At 38.9% G+C, this 21211-nt stretch overlaps 1 protein-coding gene across 1 annotated transcript in view; it reads right to left on the bottom strand.

Moving 5' to 3' along the window:
• The window catches only part of PREX1 (phosphatidylinositol-3,4,5-trisphosphate dependent Rac exchange factor 1), a gene marked incomplete at its 5' end in the record, with an annotated part of 169837 nt that overhangs the window by 22379 nt on the left and 126247 nt on the right, over positions 1-21211 (bottom strand). Inside the window, 6 exons of the mRNA XM_082491124.1 lie at positions 381-517; positions 2243-2328; positions 3219-3367; positions 7534-7626; positions 14696-14838; positions 16145-16217. Coding sequence (XP_082347250.1) covers positions 381-517; positions 2243-2328; positions 3219-3367; positions 7534-7626; positions 14696-14838; positions 16145-16217 — 681 coding nt within the window. The remainder of the gene's footprint in view (positions 1-380; positions 518-2242; positions 2329-3218; positions 3368-7533; positions 7627-14695; positions 14839-16144; positions 16218-21211) is intronic.

Genomic DNA, 21211 nt, shown 5'->3' on the forward strand with positions numbered 1-21211 from the left:
TACATGTTTGGACTACAAAGGTGAATCTAGCTATCAATTTTATATCTTCTAAGTTGCCTGAAAAATCAACACTCCCCCAGCTTTTCTCTGAACTTCAGAGAACAAAATCTAGATCAATAGCTGGGTGAACTTCTAATTTTAATAATAGTTAATAATATTTAGCACTGTTTGCAGTGTATGAATTGGCATACATATTATTTGTAGATGTTTTGCAACTTCAGGCAACTGTAATCAGCCCCCTCAGTTATACTAGGACCTTGGCATGGTAGTAAGTCAGTCAAAAGAGACGTGTAATTTCTTTTTCTGAATATTTAGTGAATATAAAAGCACAGAAAAAGGGGACAAATTAATGTACTTCCTTTGAGGTTTTGTATTCATACCAGTGCTTCCTGTTGTCTGGTCCTGTAGGCTGTAAAGTGCTCCAGAACTTCCACATAATTTCCATGTGTTGCATTATTCCCATTAACTTTCAAAATACACTGCCCTGGATGAAGGCCTACAGCTGCAGCTTCAGAACCTGAAAAACCAACAGGAGAGGAGTTAGACAGAAACTCCATCTGACTATGGAAGAGAAAATTGGAGAGTTTGCAAAAGGTTTCTGGTTAAGAAGAGTAAGAAGAAAAGCTAGTTGAACACTGTCATGCTTTTGCTGCTAAGTACTTATTCTGAGAGCTTTGCTGTACAAGGAAAACATCATGCATCTATCCTTCCTATTTTCAGTAGTGCTGGGAAAAACAAGAGACCTCCTAGACCTAAATGCATTCATGCTAGAAATTGAAATTCCTGTGGGAAATCATTAGGGATTCTTACATGAATCTTCCAGCCTTATGATTACATTAGCTGAGGTCTTGCTTAAATGTAAACAGTTATATTTGTTTCAGCTTGTTGCACTTGAAAGATATAGAACACTTGCACATTATACAACTTGCGATAGTCTAAGAAGAACACTGTGATGTACTTAAAATTAGAGTAAGTCTAGAATGCAATAACCAACTTCAGTGGATTTATTCCAGATTCACATGAACAAGACTCAGACCAAATCCAGCTCCTAGAAATCTACAGTTAAGGCAATTAACTTTAGGGCACCATCATTTAAAATTCATACAGTTTTATTCCAAATGCAATTTGTCTTTTACTAGCAAAATCCTGAAAATGGAGTAACTCTCTAGCTGGCACTTCCAGTTTGCACTCTTCAGACTGTTAAAAAATGGTTACAGGTGCTGTTATGAAAGAGTGTAATAGACGTGTCTCCCAGAGAACGTTGTTTGTTGCATTTGGGTGCTGCCTGTTGTCTGTATACTACCTGCACATATTTGGATATATGTATTTGTTCTGAAGGAAGGAAGTGGTACATGTCTGAAAGGTCATATTTTCTGCATCTGATGAAAATAAAGGTTAGAGCTGTGTTTTATTTGCAGCTCAGTTCACATTTCAGTTACAGAAGTAGTAACTATCTCTGTCAAACTGTTTTCTCCTTTTAAAAAGACCAGGGAAGCAGTTCACCTCTGTCTTATATTGGTAATTTATAGCAGTATAAGCCAACGTAAAGGGACAAGTAGTCTTCAAGTCTTACATCATACTTTGTGATGTCCACTAAGAAACATCATCTGTTTACCAACCTGCTGATCCCACAGTGCATTCAGACCTGCAGTGATCCAAACCGCAGCGGACCACAGGCAAAAATATTGAGGAAGCAACAGTCAGCCTTACACCTCAATTTTTGCTCAGCCACCTCAGTTTTAAATTTCTATTCCCTGTGGCTGTAAAACTGTACCTTAGTAGTCTCAGAAGAAACAAGGTTAGGATCACCATGCAAGTGCATTTCTAACTTGCAAGAGCTCAAGTGACAACGCTTTCTCAAGAGTCTTTCCACAGTACTGTGGATTGCAGTATCACTAAGTTTCTTCTACTGTAGAATTAAGTTATTCCTTGTTTAGTGTTGATGGCATTAGTGACCCAATACTCTGTTCATAGTGACAATACCATTTTCTTAGACTGTATTTAGATTATAAGCACTCTGAGGCACGAACTGTCTCGTTGTTCTATGGTCTTATATATGAGCACAATCCTTCTCCATGACAGGGGTCCCTAGTCATTATGGTTATTAAACTGCCAGAACTTGTTTAGAACAATGAAACCTGGATCTTTTTTTATTGAGATACATATACACACGCTTTATATACACATGTATATATATTTAGCAGTACTCCAAGCTTAACTATACCACAGCCTTTCTACTTACCTCTTCCTACTGCATGAACATATGGTGGTGCTGCTCCCCGTATCTGAAAGCAAAGTGCTTCAGGACAATCTGGGATTTTAATAATCCTGCAGGTAAATCAAGGAAAAGATAAAGCAGCATTTTAAGGTAGGCTGCCAGACCTCTGGACAGTTCTAACAGCATCTTTCCCTGGCATTCACAACCATGTTTTGGATTAAAGAAAGCACCCACATAGTTTACAAACAAATAACAAATAGACCTGAAGAAATCATCCACTCCATCTTCATTCTCCAAGGCAGATGGGAGATTCTCTTTGTTAATTAAAATTTGGCATTAAGTGAATAACACAGTACAGAAACTTTCTGTAGTATTTATATTCACTTCCATTTCTAGGCAAACTTCAGTGCAGCTGTGCTGACTTATACCAGCTGAGGACCTTTTCCATTAGAAAAAAAAATAGACTGGACAAGACATCCTGGAGTAGAATTCAGCATCCAGTGCTCATTGAGACATTCAATTCTATGTCAAATCCTGGGGTTACAGAATCTAATAATTCACAAGATACTAACAGGGCCAAGCCTCATTGTAAGATACAATAATGGACTGAAAAACTGTAAGGCCTGACATCATCAGAGTCATCCAAAATAAGCCAAGCTTTAGTCGGGTGGAAATTGCTTTACCTTGCACATATATTAGAGTCTGAGAAGCTTTGCACCTGAGACAGAATGACAATCCTTGTGATTCAGTTCTGTTTATGCACAAGGAAGCCAAAGGTTAACTGCAGTATAAACAGAATACATTGTAACCTGTTCTAGAAGCACCAAGTTCATCACTAAAAACAACCCATGACTCATATCTTTCATTTATATAATTTGTTTTCCTATTGAACAGCTTCTGCACAACAAAGTGTTTACAGAGTTTTCACTACAAACTGTAAAAGAAATATTTAGTAATTGACATTTCTAGGTAATCTCCGTCTGCCCGTTTTGGCACTTACTCTTTTGATTTGGTAGCTACCAGCAGCCTGAGCGGCCTTCGTGAACAGAAGGACTGGTTTAAGATGGTTTCCACTTCTGAAAATGGGCGTAGGAATATCAAGTCCTCGTTGATGGAATAGATTTTTCTTCCCGTCTGCAGGCCAGCCATCTGCAAATGAGACAAACATCGCAGAAAAATTTGGATTATTGGCAGCATCTCTCAAAGTTCAGGCTCCAAGGTTCAACTATTCTCTACTTACAGGCGTTCCTACGATTATTGTCATATAGAATACTGTACATATAGTGTTGGTTCATCAAATCATTTGCCAGTCACCCTTAAAGTTGTTTGCATTTACAGAAAACAAAGATTTCACCAATATCTGTATAAATATACCACTCCACAGACATATCTTACTTTGCAATGGATAAATCTTTGTAGTTTTCTGCTGCAATTTTTTTTTTAATATGGGCCTATTAAAAAAAGGGACTTTAAAAAAAAAGTGCGGGGGGGGCAGTAAAACATAGGGGACTGTAATAGACTGGCTAAGATACCCAGTGAGATACAGAAGTGTGACTTCCCACAACTTACAGCTCTGGCACAGAGCACCAAGAACATAGTTTTCAACCACCAGCCATGCACACGACATCACAGAGCTTCTGAATAACGGATGCTCCTTATGATAACTCAATGCAATTGTCTGGACATGGGCCACTTTTTTTCCCCAGATGCCATCAGCTTGCTATTTGCTATTCATCTGCATGGCCACTGGCCAACCGGCTGCTTCTTGAACACACTCTGTTCAAACGCTAGACATCTGCTTGTCAGTTGGCTGTTCAGAGTAAGACAGCAACCACCCCTCCCAAAAGGATAATTTTTTTTCACTGTCTTGCTTCTGATAGAGTATCATTCATAAACCGGGTCCAGGATTAAAACTTGTGGGAATAAACCCAGCTACAATTAAGCTGCAAGTGAGCTGGCTTAGAAAGGAAGATAAGGTACAAACTGAGGAGACACTGACTTTCTGAATGTCTTTCTGAAGACACATGAACTTGGAACAGGCATGGGATATGCCACAGTCCACATCAACCAAGCACTGCTGTACAATTTTTTGTGACGCTCTGTCTAGGTGAGCTGAGCAAGTGTTGACAGTCACAGGCAGCTGCTGCTAGAAGCATGGGGGAACAAGGGTGAGAATCCAGGGCTGAGAGCTGCTCATCATTCAGGATGAGGAGAGAAAGTGCATGAGTAATGTCCGCTCCAGCACTATTCTATCCAAGGGCCAAAACTGAGAAACTGAACACACGCGTCAGGCAAAAAGTTCCCAAACTGCAGTTCAAGTACCCTATCATACAGGAATTTGATCATAGAATAGTTTGGGTTGGAAGGGTTCTTTAAAGGTCATCTAGTCCAACCCCTCTACAGTGAGCAGGGACATCTTCAACTAGAACAGGTTGCTCAGAGCCCCGTCCAACCTCACCTTGAATTTTTCCAGGGACAGCGCATCTACCACCTCTCTGGGCAACCTGGGCCAGTGTTTCACCACCCTCATTGTAAAAAAATTCTTCCTTATCATCTAGTCTTAATCCTACCTCTTTTAGTTTCAAGCTGTTACCCTTTGTCCTATCGCAACAGGCCCTGCTAAAAAGTTTGTCCCCATCTTTCCTGTAGTCCCCCTTTAAGTACTGGAAGGCTGCAGTAAGTTCCCTCTGGAACCTTCTCTTCTCTAGGCTGAACAACCCCAACTCTCTCAGCCTGAACGCATAGAAGAGGTGCTCCAGCCCTCTGATCATCTTTATGGCCCTCTTCTGGACCCACTCCAACAGGCCCATGTCTTTCCTGTGCTGAGGGCCCCAGAGCTGGACACAGTACTCTAGGTGGGCTCTCATCAGAGCAGACTAGAGGGGCAGAATCACCTCCCTCACCCTGCTGGCTACGCTGCTTTTGATGCAGCCTGGATACGGTTGGCTTTCTGGGCTGCGAGTACACATTGTCGGCTCATGTCCAGCTTTTCATCCACCAGTACCCCCAAGTCCTTCTTGGCAGGGCTACTCTCAATCCCTTCATCTCCCAGCCTGTATTGATACCATGGGTTGCCACAACCCAGATGCAGGACCCTGCACTTGGCCTTGAACCTCATGAGATTCACACAGGCCAACTTCTTGAGCTTGTCCAGGTCCCTCTGGATGGCATCCTGTCCCTCAGGTGTGTCAGCCTCACCACTCAGCTTGATGTCATCCACAAATTGCTGAGGGTGCACTTTATGCCACTGTCTATGTCTTGATAAAGATATTGAACTGTGCTTGTCCCAGTACAGACCCCTGAAGGATACCACTTGTCACCAATATCCATCTGGACATGGGGCCATTGACTACTACCCTCTGGATGTGACTATCCAACCAATTCCCCATCCACCAAACAGTCCACCCATCAAATCCATATCTCTCCAATTTAGAGAGAAGGATGTTGTGGGGGACTGCGTGAAAGGCCTGTTGTTGATGTTCCAACAATTCTTTTCTTATCAACTTGTAAACACAGTTTGGGAACTGCTTCTGGCATAGGCAGATCTAACAGCTCACAAAACATTTTCTAAAAAATCTTAAGAAGAAAAAAGACACTATTAATAGAAAGAATAATGCTTGGCAACTCTGATTTTGACTAAAAACCCCAAAGACCCTTTCTGCACATGCGTGAAGTTCAATGCTGTGTGCCATCACAACCTGTGCATGACAATTTTTTCCCACGTATAGTAGGAAAAAGAGATCACAATCCCAAACACAAACACACTGTGTTAATCTTGAATAAATCCATGCAAGTAATAGAATTGCTCCCACTTAATTGGTGAACCTGGAATCTCATTTTGGCCTCAAGTCTGACAGTGCTAATGAATGCAATGCACTGTGATGAGCACTGTGAAGCAAAGCTGCATGTCTTAATTTTTGTCCCTAAAGAGCGTGACAGCAGGCATAGGGTCTCTAAATGGCCTACAGCTGCTGAGCCACACAAAACCTCATGCTGGATATCTTTCTATTATCACAAAGCAATTAAAAAAGCCCAAGAATGTAAAGAAATGCATTAATGCTGGACCTCAGAACGAGCTGACAGCCCTCTGGGTCAGAGAAATGCACATTTAGTTCTTTTCTGGAGCAACATTTTAAGATAAAGTTGAAAAGATGGGCATGGGCTCATGATCACGGATAGTTTGTCTTGGAAGATCAAGAAAAAGATTCCTTAGAAAATTGTGTGCTTCTGTTGCCTTAAAACACAACAGACTTGCAAGATATTCCATAGGCATCCAGCCAAAGACAGGGCAGAAGGATTATCTGTCAGGCAATGGTTTACAGCAGAGGTTTAGCTTAATAAAATTTTTGGCCAATGTATGTTGATTTTGAGCATGAGGTAGAGCATAGGATTGGTTTCTTTGGTGACCATAAAACAAACGAGAATCGGGAACACTGAAATAATTTAATTCTAATACTAAACTTCAGTTCAAAATTCCTTCCCATCTGACATTCTAAACTTGCTAAAATTAGTCTGTCCTCTTCAGCTGTTTGCACTGGGCGAGTCATCCAGGAGTTATCTGTAGCCTAAAGCAGTGACCAACAAATGAATGTGGACGTTAAAAAAATTTTTAACGGTTGTCCTGGACTTTTAATTAGAAGTACTGTCTGTGTGCTGCCACAATTTACTGTGAAACCCTGGACAAGTCATTTAGTTGTCTCTTATCTTCATAGGTGCTAAAAGGCACCTAAATAGCTTTTAAAAAATAGGCTTTCAGTTGCCTGTGCTTTACTTTGGTAAATGGAGGATCACATTGTGTTATCAACTCAAAGGTTTCATATGGATAAACAAATGATTATGGAATACTGAGATCCTATGACATTTGGGCCATCTATGTGCCTAAATGAAACAAAGCAAATATATTCTGTAGAGCTCTTAAAAAATACCAGGTAGAGAAATGAGTGCATGCTTTTTAAGTAAAAATACAAATCTAAAAATATAGCTTTCATTCAAATAAACCTGTTTCTCACTGAATATCTTTGCTATCCCAAAACAATATTACTTTTCCTCCATCCTCAAACTTAAGTTGCTAATGAACCTGAGGTATGCTGTTGTCCCATCACTTATCAAATATATTCAGCAAGTCACCCCAAAATATCAAAACACTTAGCAATTTACAGAAACAGTTTATTACCACAGGAATTGTAGAAGATACCAAATTTTCTGTTAGCTGCCTTTAAAACGAAAGGCTTTAAAAGGATGGTTTTGTACCTTTTCAAAGCATTGAAATATTCTTAGGTACCAAAATCAAAATATTTATGAGTGTCAGGTTGTACCTCTGCAGAAGACCCTCGTCGAACTGACTTCACCACGATTGCTTTGTTCTTTTCTTCCATGTCAAATCCATAGTCATCCTCTTCCGGTAAAATCTTAAAAAGAGCACAAGGTAGTGCTTCATAAATATGGAGTTAGCTGAAAATCTGAAGGATGGAGATGAGAAATTGGACTTTTCATTGCAAGCCATGATTGACCTAGACTTGTAGATCTTAAGGCTGAATGGAACTATTAGGTCATCTGGTCTGATCTCCTACATCACAAAAGCCAAAAAATTTAATGTTATTTCTGTATTGAGCCCTTACTGTAGTAAAGCAGAATTTCCCAAGAGTTATCCAGTTATGATCTGCAGTCTTTAAGAAGTGAAGAATCTATTCCCGCCCTTGAGAGTTTGTTCCAATGGTTAATCAACTCTTCTATTAGAAACTGCATTGTTTTTAACTTCTAGCCCTTCATTCTTCATTAGATCTTTCACTTTTAGTTTACACAATTCATCGATATTCAGTATTTTCCATTGGTGAATGTACTTATAAATGAAACCGCAGTCATTTATTTACTTTTTAAAATACATCCCACATATCCAATAGTGAACAATCTATGAGTCTTTCTTAGATATCAGTTTCAGATAAATCGGGGATCTCAGGCCTGTTTCTTATACATAATACTACACACTACATAGATTACATCATAATAGTTGGTCCGCCGGCTAAAATACTGGATGACCAGAGAGAGAACAATTTCTGACATCTATAGGTCCTTTCTCTAGAGGGCAGGCACACAAGGTTTGTGTTAGGGAAAAAATACAAGACTCATGTCATGTGCTCAGTTTGCACCTTTTATTGTTGACAGAAGACTTGGTAGTTCTTGCTGCTGAGAATCTGCTTCCTCTTCTTTGCACTGAGGTCATACAGACCTGCCTTATAAATATTTTTTAAAATCATATCAATGGCAAATATATGTTTCACTCATCCTTTTCTAGTCGTTCATTAACAATGAAAAAAAAGCTTAACAACTCACTTCCCATTTGAAAAAAATAAAGCAAGCCTGGCCACTGGTAAATGGACAAGTGGAAATTCTACCAGATAAACATCTTGCATTTGAGCAAACACTACACATTTAAGAACCATCTGATAAATTAGAATTGAGTTAAAAGGAAAAATAAAGCTATCCATAAGCTAGCATGCCACTGGGAAAAAAAAAACCAAAACAAACTACTGAGAATAATTTCCTTGATTCTGATGTTTCCTGCACTATTTTAAAATATTGTCCTTTTTCTATTGAAGCCAATGTCCTCAGCCTATGAACTTTGTCCTTTTACCAAAATTCACCTCAGAAAAAATTAAAGAAATAGAATAATCCTTTCCTGCAGGAGCCATACAGCCATGTTAAAATAATGCATGACATAACAGATCTGCAAAGAAAAACTGTTCATCAGTTGATGTTCAGATTAAATAATGGAAAGGAAAGTAAGACTGAAAGGTAAGTTTGACATTCTTGGATATTTCTAACAAAGTATTTTCAGAAGCAATGCTATTTATGCATGTTTAATAAAAGGACAGCTTAGAAAATTGGGTGTATCACTGGTTAGATTTTTAGTGTTGCAAGTGTAGTGAATTTCAGCCCAACACAATATGTACTTTTATCACTTCACATTTGGGATTGAATAAAAAATTTCTAGGATAGCTCTCCCATCCAATTCTCATTTTACATTTGAGGGGACTGTTCAGTTTCTTTTGTTGGATTTTAAAAGCATATGTGAAAAGATATTTAAAGATTTGGAGACTTTGATTTGCCAAACTTAAGAAGCCAGCAGATACTTGAACTCACATGATCTCTTGGGTGCAGCTACCACAACTGTGCATGATCATCTTTTATATGCTATCATTTTTAATAACCTACCTTTCTCTGTTCATTAGTACTGCAAAAATTTATTGTTTGAAAGCAAAGAACCAAAAGACTTTCAAGAAATCCCAAGTGTGTCAACATTAGGGGCTTTATCACCATGTTGTAAAGAAAGAAATCTTACATTCTGTATACTGACGCTCCTGTACTAGGGACACCCTCTTATGAAAAGGTACACTAAGGATAATGAAGGCTATGATTCATCCTTTGTTATAAAGTAGTAATACCTTGCAATTCCACAGCTGAACACCATTCATCCCTAAGGAGTCGAAAGCAATTAACTAACTTGCCATCTACAAGAATTACTTCTGTGCCCCTGAAATCCAATCAGTTTTTTGAACGTAAGGCAGCAGCTGTTTAATCATGAAAGACAACCACGTCAAAAAATGAGACCATATGAGATATAAGCACATTTAATCAAAACCAGAGGGCAAATGTAGTCAGAACATATTCAAAGAGAGTTTTGGCAGACATCGGACAGGGAGGAGAGTGGGGAGAAGAAAAGCTATGCAAAAAATGGTCTATTGCACCTGTATGTGTTACATCCATCAAGCATTTTTGGCATGTGGGTCACGATATCCGTGTGGTACATCTCTATATCTGCCTCTTCCTGTACAAGCAGGATTATGGGGATGCTCAGTGTCTATGAAGGGAGATTTGACAGATTTCCAGAAGAATGAAGACAACAGAGATGTGAAGAAGCTTGATGCTTAGCTATGGGGTAGCTTCCAGTGTTGCATCATGCTAATGTCATGAGAGCATGACTTTAATGCACAGGGTATAGCTTCCAGTTTACCTGCCACACTTGCTGATCCCTCAAACTGCATACACATGAAGGGCCTTGGATGGAGTACTAAGGTTCCCCCAGTGAAGGAACCGGATCCATTTTACTCTTGGCAGCCTCCCCAGGCTGCTCCTACTGTTCATGCAGAAGCAGGAACTCTCAGCCTAAACTGCAGACATCAGCAGCAGAAGAGGCAGCATATGCAGATCAACGAACATTTCCTAAACTAGGGCCCAGGATGCACATCCTTCTCTCACAGCCTTCCCTACAGCTCTCCAGCGTAAACTCTTCTCTGTTGGACACACTTGAACAGTCTGACTTCGTTAAGAATTTCTTAAGGAGTAGCGGCTTATCAGATGTCAAGTCTGAATGCTTCACTGAACTGATGAAGTTTCTGTGGCCCTCAGCAGCATTCATTTGAAGGGAGCTATTTTCCTGCCACCTCATCTCCCAGGTTCTTCCAGTCTTCCCAGCCTTTCAAAAGTCGAAAGCTGTGGGCCACTAAAAATTTGAAAAGGCAAAACTTCTTTCCAATTAGAAGCTCAAGAATCTAAGCCACACCTACTGCTATTATCTTTAAAGGTATGTTTTGCCACATTAGCAAAATAGGCTTAATATACACAAAAGATACACAAAGTTTCTTCTGCTTTGTGAGCTTTGAATTTGAGCACTGAAATTGAACTGTTCATTCTGAACAGTGAAAGATTTACAGTCTAAAGGATGTTTTTCACTTCAAAGTTCATTGTAATGTTTAGTACATGAATCCACTCAAAGGCCTTATCTGGCCTCATACGCCTGGATGATGGATGCCTCTTGTTACTGACGTGCCAGCCCATCTCCTTGGGAGATCAGAAATCCCTAGAGGATGGGCTCTTATTAGCGGCTCTCTTCCCAGGGGTGTTTTAAATCAATGATTTAATTCTCAAACTACAATAGACTGTGGTATGCTAGTATACTGAAGAACAAAGGAAAATCTCGTTTTTGCTCTCTCTGCTGAAATTTTGCCGAATTAGGTCATTTTATATTAGCACAACACAAAAAAATAATTCTCCTGGAATGATTAAACATTCAAAACATTTTTATTAAGGACCAAGTATGGCTTGCTTTGAGTAATACAAATTACTATTATTTATACATATTTAGAATAGGAGAAATGTGCTTTATAGTTTTATAAGAATTTTAAGATGGATACTATGTTTACTGGATTAGCTGATTTAAAACAGAGAAGACATGAACTCAAATGACAATACTATCTATTATCTATAAACTCGGTATCTGAAGTGCTGAATTATAAGGACACTTCCATTTTCAAAGCTGATTCTAGATGTAACAGCAGTAGCAAAGCCCTGTGGATAGACGAATTTACCATCCTAATTTTCAGATGGTAAACTGAGGCACTGAGTCACTTAAGGCCACACAGTGAGCTCATGTGAGAAGTTAAATTGAAATGCAGGTAGCCCTGACTTCTGGGCTCAAACTATTGGCTTTCATTGAATATGCTACAATAGTCAGGCCTCTGCATGAGTTGAATTCCAGGACATGCCACAGCCCTGGCTGCAAACTGCAGCGAGACATGGTAACTGCTCTTGCCTGCAATTACTGCAACAAACTACTGAGAAGAAGAAATATGGGATACCCTGGAGGAACGTAGGAGATACTACAGGTCTGGAAAGTTGATGAGGTTTAGACTTACAGTCCAGATCTCCAAGCCAGCACGACAGTTTTGAGAATGCTACATAAAACGTACACAAGCATCATCTTTAGAAATCACTGGAAATGCTCTTCTTTTGAGATCAGATAAGTAATACACTAGAATCTTCTGAGGACTCTAGCATTGTGTGTGCATTAAACCTCTTAGGCAACTTTGATGGAGGCCCACCTCTACAGGCAATGGTCCTTGTCTGATATTCAGTTCCAAGCTACCGGAATAATTTGTATTGTGGTTGGCATGGGCTAACAAGTTAGAGGTGCTGATTAAGAAAGCACACACAGTAACCAAGTCACAATGCTTGGAGTCAATCCAAAATCCAAATTCTCTTCAACTATGCAAAGAATGTTGTATATTTTTGCAGTTTACCAAGATTTATGTCCTTCAATGAGAAACTATTGCACAAATAAATGAGTATTAAATTTTGTTTGAACTGCATTTTTTTCAGACTGAAAGCACTTTTTTCCTTGGCATTTCTAATGATATATTTGCCAAAACTTCTGTTGTTTTCTGTTTTCAAGGGCAAGCTCTCTAGTGACAGAGCAAACTTAGATGAAGGGGGTAGGAGAAGCTGTCCATTAAACAGCTAGGATTTCATGGCAGTGGAAAGGCATGTTTGAAAAGCCAGTGCTGAGGAAATTCCATTAAACCTCCTATGGTGGGATCGAGGGATGGGAAGGATCAATGCCCTATCTTGAGTTTAAGTCAAGAGGCAAGTAGTGATGTTCCACAGACAGCAAAACCTCAGGATTCCAGCTGCTCATAACTGCTAAACACAGAATAAAAGAGAAGTTGGGCACAATTTTTTTTGTGGATAAGTGTCATGCATTTACTGTACTGCTATTGGCGGCTTATTCACAAATGTTCAGGGGACTGCTAATTTATTTGTGAAAATTAGGGCAACTCATAACTTGAGCAAGACTACTACTCATTTGACAAAAATCTGTGCCCTCTAAGTAGGACACTTCTTACTCAGCATGTGCTGTTCACTTCAGATTGTTTACTTTTTGAGATGGGACTGTATTTTGACAGAGGCTGACTGATGCATTTCAGAAAAACAATAATAGTAATATTAAAATTATTCCCGTTGCAAATATTTCAGTTACCAAATTATGGAGTGAATGGAAGGATCAATTAGGGATTATGATTAAACCCTAGTAAATAGTCCATGTGCAAGTTTTGCTTGTTTCTTCTGTCTCTTTAGTGAATACTAATAAATTATTATTACATTAACAGAAAACAGAATCAAAGAACTTTAAATCACTCATTTCACAGCTAACATATTACTGTTGAGTTTTGGCATTTTAACAGAAGTGCCTTGAACTGACAGAAAAAAAACATGGAAGAGACATACATCTGTTTCCTCAAACTCTCTTGTCTGGATAAGGTGGAAAATTAAAAATACCTGAACAATGGCAGTTCCCACCAATTTACATGAAACTGATCTCTGAGTGCTTTGCAAATCACAACAAAAAAACCCCACTAAGTGTATCACTTTTTAACCGCTTCCCTTTATCCAACAGCTCTCCATGAGGATAATCATATTAACCTGACACGCTAGTCTCTGGCACTGGATGTAGAGAGGAATAATTTTGAGGGACCATGGTGCTTTAAATATTACTTCTGACCATTCAGACAAACACAGACTGGTCTCCTGGGAGACAAGACAACAGTGAGACAGTGAAGTTTGTGTGAACCACGGGAAAAATTTTCCCATATAATGGACCTCTGGATCTTTTCCAGCAATTTTGCTTTTGTAGTTTCTGACCCAAGTTTTTATCCTGCTTCTGTATTCTGCCAGTGTTCAAAGGCAGAAAAAGATGGGCCTGGAGCCACTGGCACTAAACAAGGATCTCAGAACAAAGAGTTTGCACCAATCTGACTACCAAGTTCAAACAGCACTAGAGTAACACCAGTGCAGTAAGGACTGCGATGGCATTTAGAGAGGTGGGAATTTGGAGATAATAGTAACATTGCAAAAGGATGAACATAAAGAGCAGTATTCTTTGGGAAAAGGTTTCCATAAACAAATTAAAGCTGATACTTAATCCAGTAATGCAGGGCATATTCACATCACTTAGACAATGATGTCTGTATTCTTATCAGTCTTTTAAATTGCTTCTGAATCTACCTCACATATAAGGGTGTTTAAACTTGATGGCAGACCTCTCCCAAGATAGTAGTGCCCATTACTTTCTCCTCCACTTCAACAACACTGTGGTGCCTGCTCAGAGAACTCAAGAAACATATGGTGCCTGCTAAGACACCATCTCCAGCTCCCAGATCACTTCCAGACTCTCTGAAGGGCTTCATAGGAATAGAAAGGGGCTAGGCTGTGAACTGCATGAAATAGTCGTATCTCTTAGTCTCCTCTTTGCTTGAGATCTATTAAATATAGGCAGGAACTTACTTGCATTGGCACGTGTGTGTGTGTGTGTGTGTGTGTGTGTGAGCTGTGAATCCAAAGCTCCCAGGTACTGCAGGATAGTCACATGCTACAGAAGAAACCCTGCAACTCACAGCTTTCCCTTGCCATTAGAATAAGCTGTGTGGTCTGCCCAGCTAGAAAAGTCAGAGCTACAGAAGTTGGTGCTCTACAGCAAAGTAGCTCAATAATTAGTATGTATGCAGTGAAGAAAAGCCTAGCTACAGGTGCAAATCCCCAGAATTTCAATTCTATTCTATTATAACTTTCCTTCTCGTTCTCCTCTAGTATAAAACAATACCAGTTTCATGGAAATATCAAGGTTTACTTTAACATATTTCTTACCAGAAGACTCTTTCCCAGAATGTTTTCCACGAGCTTGAAGTCATTACGTAATTGTTTACTCTTGGAACTGGTGCCTTCCATCTCCTCATCAGCATAAAAGCGGAAATATAAGGATTCATCCTTAAATTCACTTTTCTCCAGGACTGGAAGCAAAAAAGAAAATTAAAAGGAATCCTAAACATTTCCCCAGTCTTTACAGAACAAAGACCAGATGCATCCCTGTCAGTCAGATATTCAGCTTTATATTTTTAAGCCACTACTGTATTTTAGGGATATACTTTTCTCCACAGTGCATAGTAGGTCATTATATGATGTCTGACCTCCCTGGCACGTAGAATGAATATAAAATGCAGAAGATCCTCTTGGAAGAAAGATGCTACTCAATACCTTATGCTCTGTTCCCATGTCAAAATTAATATGGTAAAACCATAAAAGGAGCAAAGAAGGGTAAAATGGCTGTTTAAACATAAGGGATGACTAAAGGTAAGAGACGGCTAAATAGACTAAGGCTTTTCAACCTAAAAAGGAATTGAGAAGGAAAAGAGATCTGTAAAATTCTGGAAGGCACGACAAAGTTCTTTACCATGTTTTCAGACACGAGACCTGAGGGCTTCAAATAAAAGCAGCAAGTGACAACTTTAAAGCCTGAGAAACAACTTCTTCATTCAACGTATACTTATGCAAATGAACTCCTTGCCAAAGGATGCTACGTATGCTGACAGTTTACACGGACTCAAAACAGATTAAATTCTTTAAAGAAAAACAATTACTCTTACATTTTGATCAAGTACTATGCAAATTCTCTATTAGTTATTTACAATAATCTGCTCTCAAAAACTATTCAAAATATGGAGAGCAAATGTTATTTATGACTAAAACTGGATGTTTCATTGGAGAAACTATGTTTTACTCTTAGGACTTCATACATGATATTTGATACTGATACAGATATGGGTTTTTTCTTTCCCAGTTTAGCAGCAGTGTCACTGAGGATAGATGATGTCTAACTTGGTAATTTGGCACTTCAGATTTGGAAGCTTCAGAGATTCAGCACTAAGGATTGTGCTTTGCCCAAGTGGCAAGTACTAGGCAATTCTACTTTGTACCTGACATTTCATGGTGATATTTCAGGACAGTACTTGGCTATGGATTGGTCCGATGGCTCTGAAAGAGATGCAGTGAAAAAACGTTCCCTTTCTAGCTTGTTGAATTGCTTCAGGGCCCATCACAACTCTAAGCAAGGGGATTCACTTGGGAAGGTAGTAGGCTTAGACATTATGTGTAAGCTCAAAGACCTCTTTTTAGAAGGACGTGCTGGGATTCCTGCAACTGTATACATGTCAGCATGTATGGCACAGCCTATAGAAAAGGGATTTTCAGACAGTCAGCTAATCTGACTGAAGTAAGAGCTCCTTTAATTAGCTGTGGGAAGTAATATTGATGCATTACCATGATGCATGAAGCCGTTATTGCAGAGTCCAACGCCCAGTGCGACAGCTTCCTCCCGAGTCTGACAGTCTCCCTAGAAACAAGAGGATAAATATTACATCTCAGGCAACTTCCTAAGCTAAATTATTTCCCTTCCCCACTGCATAGCTTGTGGCTCTGAAATTAGCAGGATGCTCTTTGTAGGTAACAATAGCAAGAAATTAAAATAGCTACCCCATTGCCCAAAACCCACTCATTCCTATATATAGCAACTCTTGCTGCCTACAGGAACTAGGAGGACAAAGACCAGGATTCTGGAAGGTAGCTGTTTAACCCGCAAAAGGACATAATATTATCTCAATGTAAAGACTTCTTATTTGCAATCATAGTGTTAGACTTCAGGACCATTAGGCACAGAGAATAAAACTCAAGAGAAAAACCTGAGTAAATCCAGTGTATGTGAACTCCAAAGGGCAGACTGGTTAAAACTGCAGTGGCAGCCTTTTCTTACACAGCAGACCTAAGAACAAAGGCTTTAGTTTCTCACTACCTGCAGCCTTGAGTGTAGTATTTCAAAACAGGTACCAAAGGTGACTTGCAAATTTACAAATTTACCTGAAATGGCAGCATTAAGTTTTGCATCTACAATCCAGTTAAATACAAGAAATGCCTAGTTTTCTCTATGACTTTGCTAATTAGCAGCCACAAGTGAAGACTTAACAAACACGTTGGTTGTACTTTTTAGGCAGACATTTAAGTTCCAAATAGCGCTGGTAAACATCAGCAGGCATTATTGCTCTTACTCAGATGAAAAATATTGTTAACACTGGCCACTTGATGCAAGACTACCTGCTTCCTAGTCCCCAAACAGGAACAAGAGAACCTGGGATCTGCTGTATCACTAAGAGCAGTTGGACAGCTCATTCCAGCAGGCAGGGGACCCGCTGCTTTGGCAGATGAGCAATTTCAGCTTATGACCTTCAGTCCTACTAAATTAGAAGCTGTATCCTAAATAAGTATTATACCTTCTATTTTCCCCTCCATCTGGAGGACTAGATATCCTGAAGCTCTAGCAGCAACTGCCGAGTAGCGTACTGACTTTGCTTGCAAACTAGCTTGCAGACCAAGAGCCCTCTGATCCTGTCAGTGGAACATCAGTGTGGGCTTCAAGTCCTACTAAGGACAGCAGTAGCTATTTGCCAGGCAAATACTGGCAAAGAACACTGCTATGGTGTAAAGATATTATTTAAATACAGGATAAAACAGGATCAGCTCTTGCCAATCAGCAGCACTACTAGCACTCTCTCGTTGAAGAGACTTCTGAGCAAGAAAAAGGCATGACATTTACAAATTAAGAACTGTTGTCTCGGTAGGAAAAAAGGCTGGAGAAACTGCGTGATTATGTAATCACACAAGGAAAGCCAAGAAAAAGGGCTTTAATAAACATAAAGTTTAACTTTTACTATAAACTAACTTCAAGTCTTCATAAGGCTTTTCCTCATTTTCAACATCTTGTCATGTGACAATTCTCAATGCTCACTTTGTGTCACTTTATGGGATAAATGGGTAGTTTATTTTACAGAGGCTGGGACTTAATAATGTAATTTATTATTTCAACTGTAAATAAACTGGAGGAGAAATGCCTTTTAATGTTACTCTCAACCTTTAGGAATCTACTTTTGGTTTAGGCAACAAAATCTTTGTGTAGGAAGACACTAAACCAGACCTGGCTACTCCTGATGATGTTAATTTGGCCTCAAAGCATTCCCCTAACAAAACAGCATTCCCTAATTATAAAATATAACTTAAAATAGATCATTTCAGTTCACCTATAAGTACTTCTAAATGTTATGTGGCAATTTGTCCAAGCACAATGAAAGCAGTAACAAAAATCTTAAGAAAAAAGGAACCACTTAAAATCAACAATATTCACAAAATGTCTCTCAACTTTTTCATACAGAAATGGGATGTGAAACGATACACTAGTTTTGACAAGATAATTTAGTTTTTTTCAAATATGATCACTGAATTTGAGTCAGTAGAATTATAAAAACAGTTTATAGTCAGTACCATAGTAAAGAATCATGTCCAAATCACACTATTATTATTACTATTACTACTGCCACCATTACTATTATTATTATTGTTGTCTAGTTCTGGTAATGATGTGATGTCTAAAGCCCTAATCATGACCCATGGCTGATTGTCTTTTAGATGCATAAGCCCAGCAATTCAGAAGGTCTCTGACCTATATCACTCACAACCCCCATCTAGGAGAAAAGAAAGCAGATGAACACAGATAAGTTAAGAACAGCAACCAAACCGCTTTTAAATATTTTGTTGATACCACAGAAAATGAGAGTTTTAAGATTATGAAGTGTTCCTTCCAAGTGGGAAGGAGAAAGCCTAAAGTAATGCAATGCACAGAGGTGCAATATATACTGCAATAGAAAGAAGGAATGGACGGATGGATGGAAAGAGATAAGAGACCCACCGGAGCAAAAGACCTAGAGAGTCTTACCAGCACATTTCTACTTTGCATTTGTCCCTTTATTTCCACTCTATCTTTCATAAAATTGCCATTTTAAGTTTATTAGACTTAGGACTGGGGATTCAATTGGTAGTATTTTATCACAGATCATTTTGTGAGGTCTGGATATGAATCTTCAGCCAGATGACAAAAGTACTGGTTTTGTGGCAGTGCAATATTTTAGTGCACCCTCAGTAGCACCTCAGATTCTGTGAAGTACAAGAGCTCTGATGTTTGTAAGTGAAGTCTGTATTCCTCTTTGTTCTCAGCCTACTGGCAGTGGGAGAAAGATTAGGTTGTAAAATGAAGTTTAGAGGGTCCAGAATCAATGAAAGAATAAGCCCCTTCCCTTCAAGGATTACCTCTAAATATACATAGGGACCATAACATAATTCGCAAATGCTTTCAGTCTAAATCCATGGATATGGATCAGATATTTCTCCTTTCAGGGTCTGACTGCTGAAACGAATTCTCACATTCCTATTTCTTACATTCAAAGGGTCACTAAAGTAATGCTTATGGAGAACTCTAATACAGCATTATGTTCTTCAGGATTTGACTTTGTGTCTCTAGAAGAGGCACAAACACTTCCCTCTGCAATCAGCACTTTATGCTTATATGTGCTTCTCTCCACCATCATACTTAATGCTTTATTTTAGCGTCTCATGCACAATTTGCCTAAGACATACTATGGGGATAACTGCAATAGGTATTGTGAAGAGCTATAAACAATAAAAACACATCAAGCACATTCATCATTAAATCTCCAAGTCATTAGAAAATCCCTTGACTATCCTCTCTCACATGCAAAAACTCCCTCGTAGTGACTAATCTGTGCTAGTATATCACAGGGCACTTATTAATAAACCTGATAGTCAGACACACTCAGCTCCTGCAGAGCCCTGATGTTTACACAGCCACAAATGCACTGCACATCTAATAATAGAGCTCTTAATGCCTATCCAGTCCCAGACTCAGAGTGCATACAATACATAAGGGATAACAACATATATCACATTTGAATACAGCTGTTCAAACATACACAAGATTAAGGCTCACTGAGGACCCAACTTATCTCTTGCCAGAAGTACAATAGCCAACAATTTCCAGGCAGGAGGATCAGGGTACAAAATACAGTTGATGCTGTTTCTTTGATTATAAAAAAAGTTTTTACTCTTTTGCTCTGTTCAGTCTTAGGAATATTTGTAAAGGTCAAGGAAACGAAAAACAGCTTTCTTATTAAGGAGGGCTCCCACTGGCATTTATAGTCTAAATTGCAAACAGAAATGCGAGACACTATTCTTTAAGACTAAAGGATATCCTTATGCCACTAAATCTAACAGAAACTATAGTCTGCACTTTTTTGTGCACCATTTCTGTACTAAAATTATGATGAGAATTGATTGTCAGAAACCAAAATAAATATATTCCAGTATTTTTGTGTAACAGGGAGTTATCAGATCAGACACCATCACCAAGGTTTTCAAGAACAGATGCCTAAAGTTAAACTGAAAGGTAGATATTTGAGCAGTTAAATAAATGTATGACTATGCAAAAAGCTGAGTATTCCCTAGCTCCCACTAAAATCTCGTTAGCTAATGTGGCTAAAGTATGAATTGTTGCTAGAAAATAGGTTAATCTACCAGGAAAACTTCAAGTGAACCCCCATGAAAATTACTATTTTTAAAAAATCTATGAGCAAAGATTGATTTAGCCACACAGACAGGAACTCATCTAAGTCATAGACAGTGATTTAAATGTTTAACAATGTTCCCCTTTAACTGAGCACAGAAGAAATTTCCCTCTTTGCATCTGTATACATGTACAATATAAATTACAGAGTCTTCCATATCTCCATATCTGGCTTTAATACATTCTGGTTCAATCTTAATGTAAAGTTCAGTAAACTGGAGAACTAGCAGCCAGATCCACCTACCAAAATGAAGAAAAATGGGGAAAGAAATGAGCTACCTTTTCCAGACCAAGAGCTGACATTTTACCTTGCTATCTGAGTCTTTCTACTGCCTATGGTTCTGTGATTAGTTACTACATTGGCCAGATTAGCCTGATTACATCTCTCTTCTTTGGACAAAGCAGACTTTTTTTTTTTCCCCTTAGCTTTCCATGAATAAGACCCCACTAAATCACATGTAACTGATATGACAACCTCAGTACTAATATCCTTGCTCTTCTCCATGCTCTTAACAGGAAAACAATTGACTACTCCATTCTCATCCAGTTAGTTGGCACAGAAAAACCTTAAATCATATCAATCTTATTAATGTAGGAGGATGTCAAATGCAATTGCAGGAAACATTTCTGAAGGACAACATCCCTGGTTTGATTCCCATTCAGATTACCCTCCCTTTATGTTGCTTTGGTCGTATAGGACTTAATGTGATTGTGAATCAGACCATCATTTAAGACAAAACCAGAATGTGCATTTGAGTCTATGATGGTGAGCACCATGGTGCACTCTCCCTTTAGATTGCTTTAGATTCTCAAAGATAAATTTTTAATTTCCCAAGCTACTGGCTCTTCTCTGTAATTACAAGGTA

Source organism: Vanellus vanellus, assembly GCF_965231255.1.
Source record: "Vanellus vanellus genome assembly, chromosome: 15".
Lineage (NCBI taxonomy): Eukaryota > Metazoa > Chordata > Aves > Charadriiformes > Charadriidae > Vanellus > Vanellus vanellus.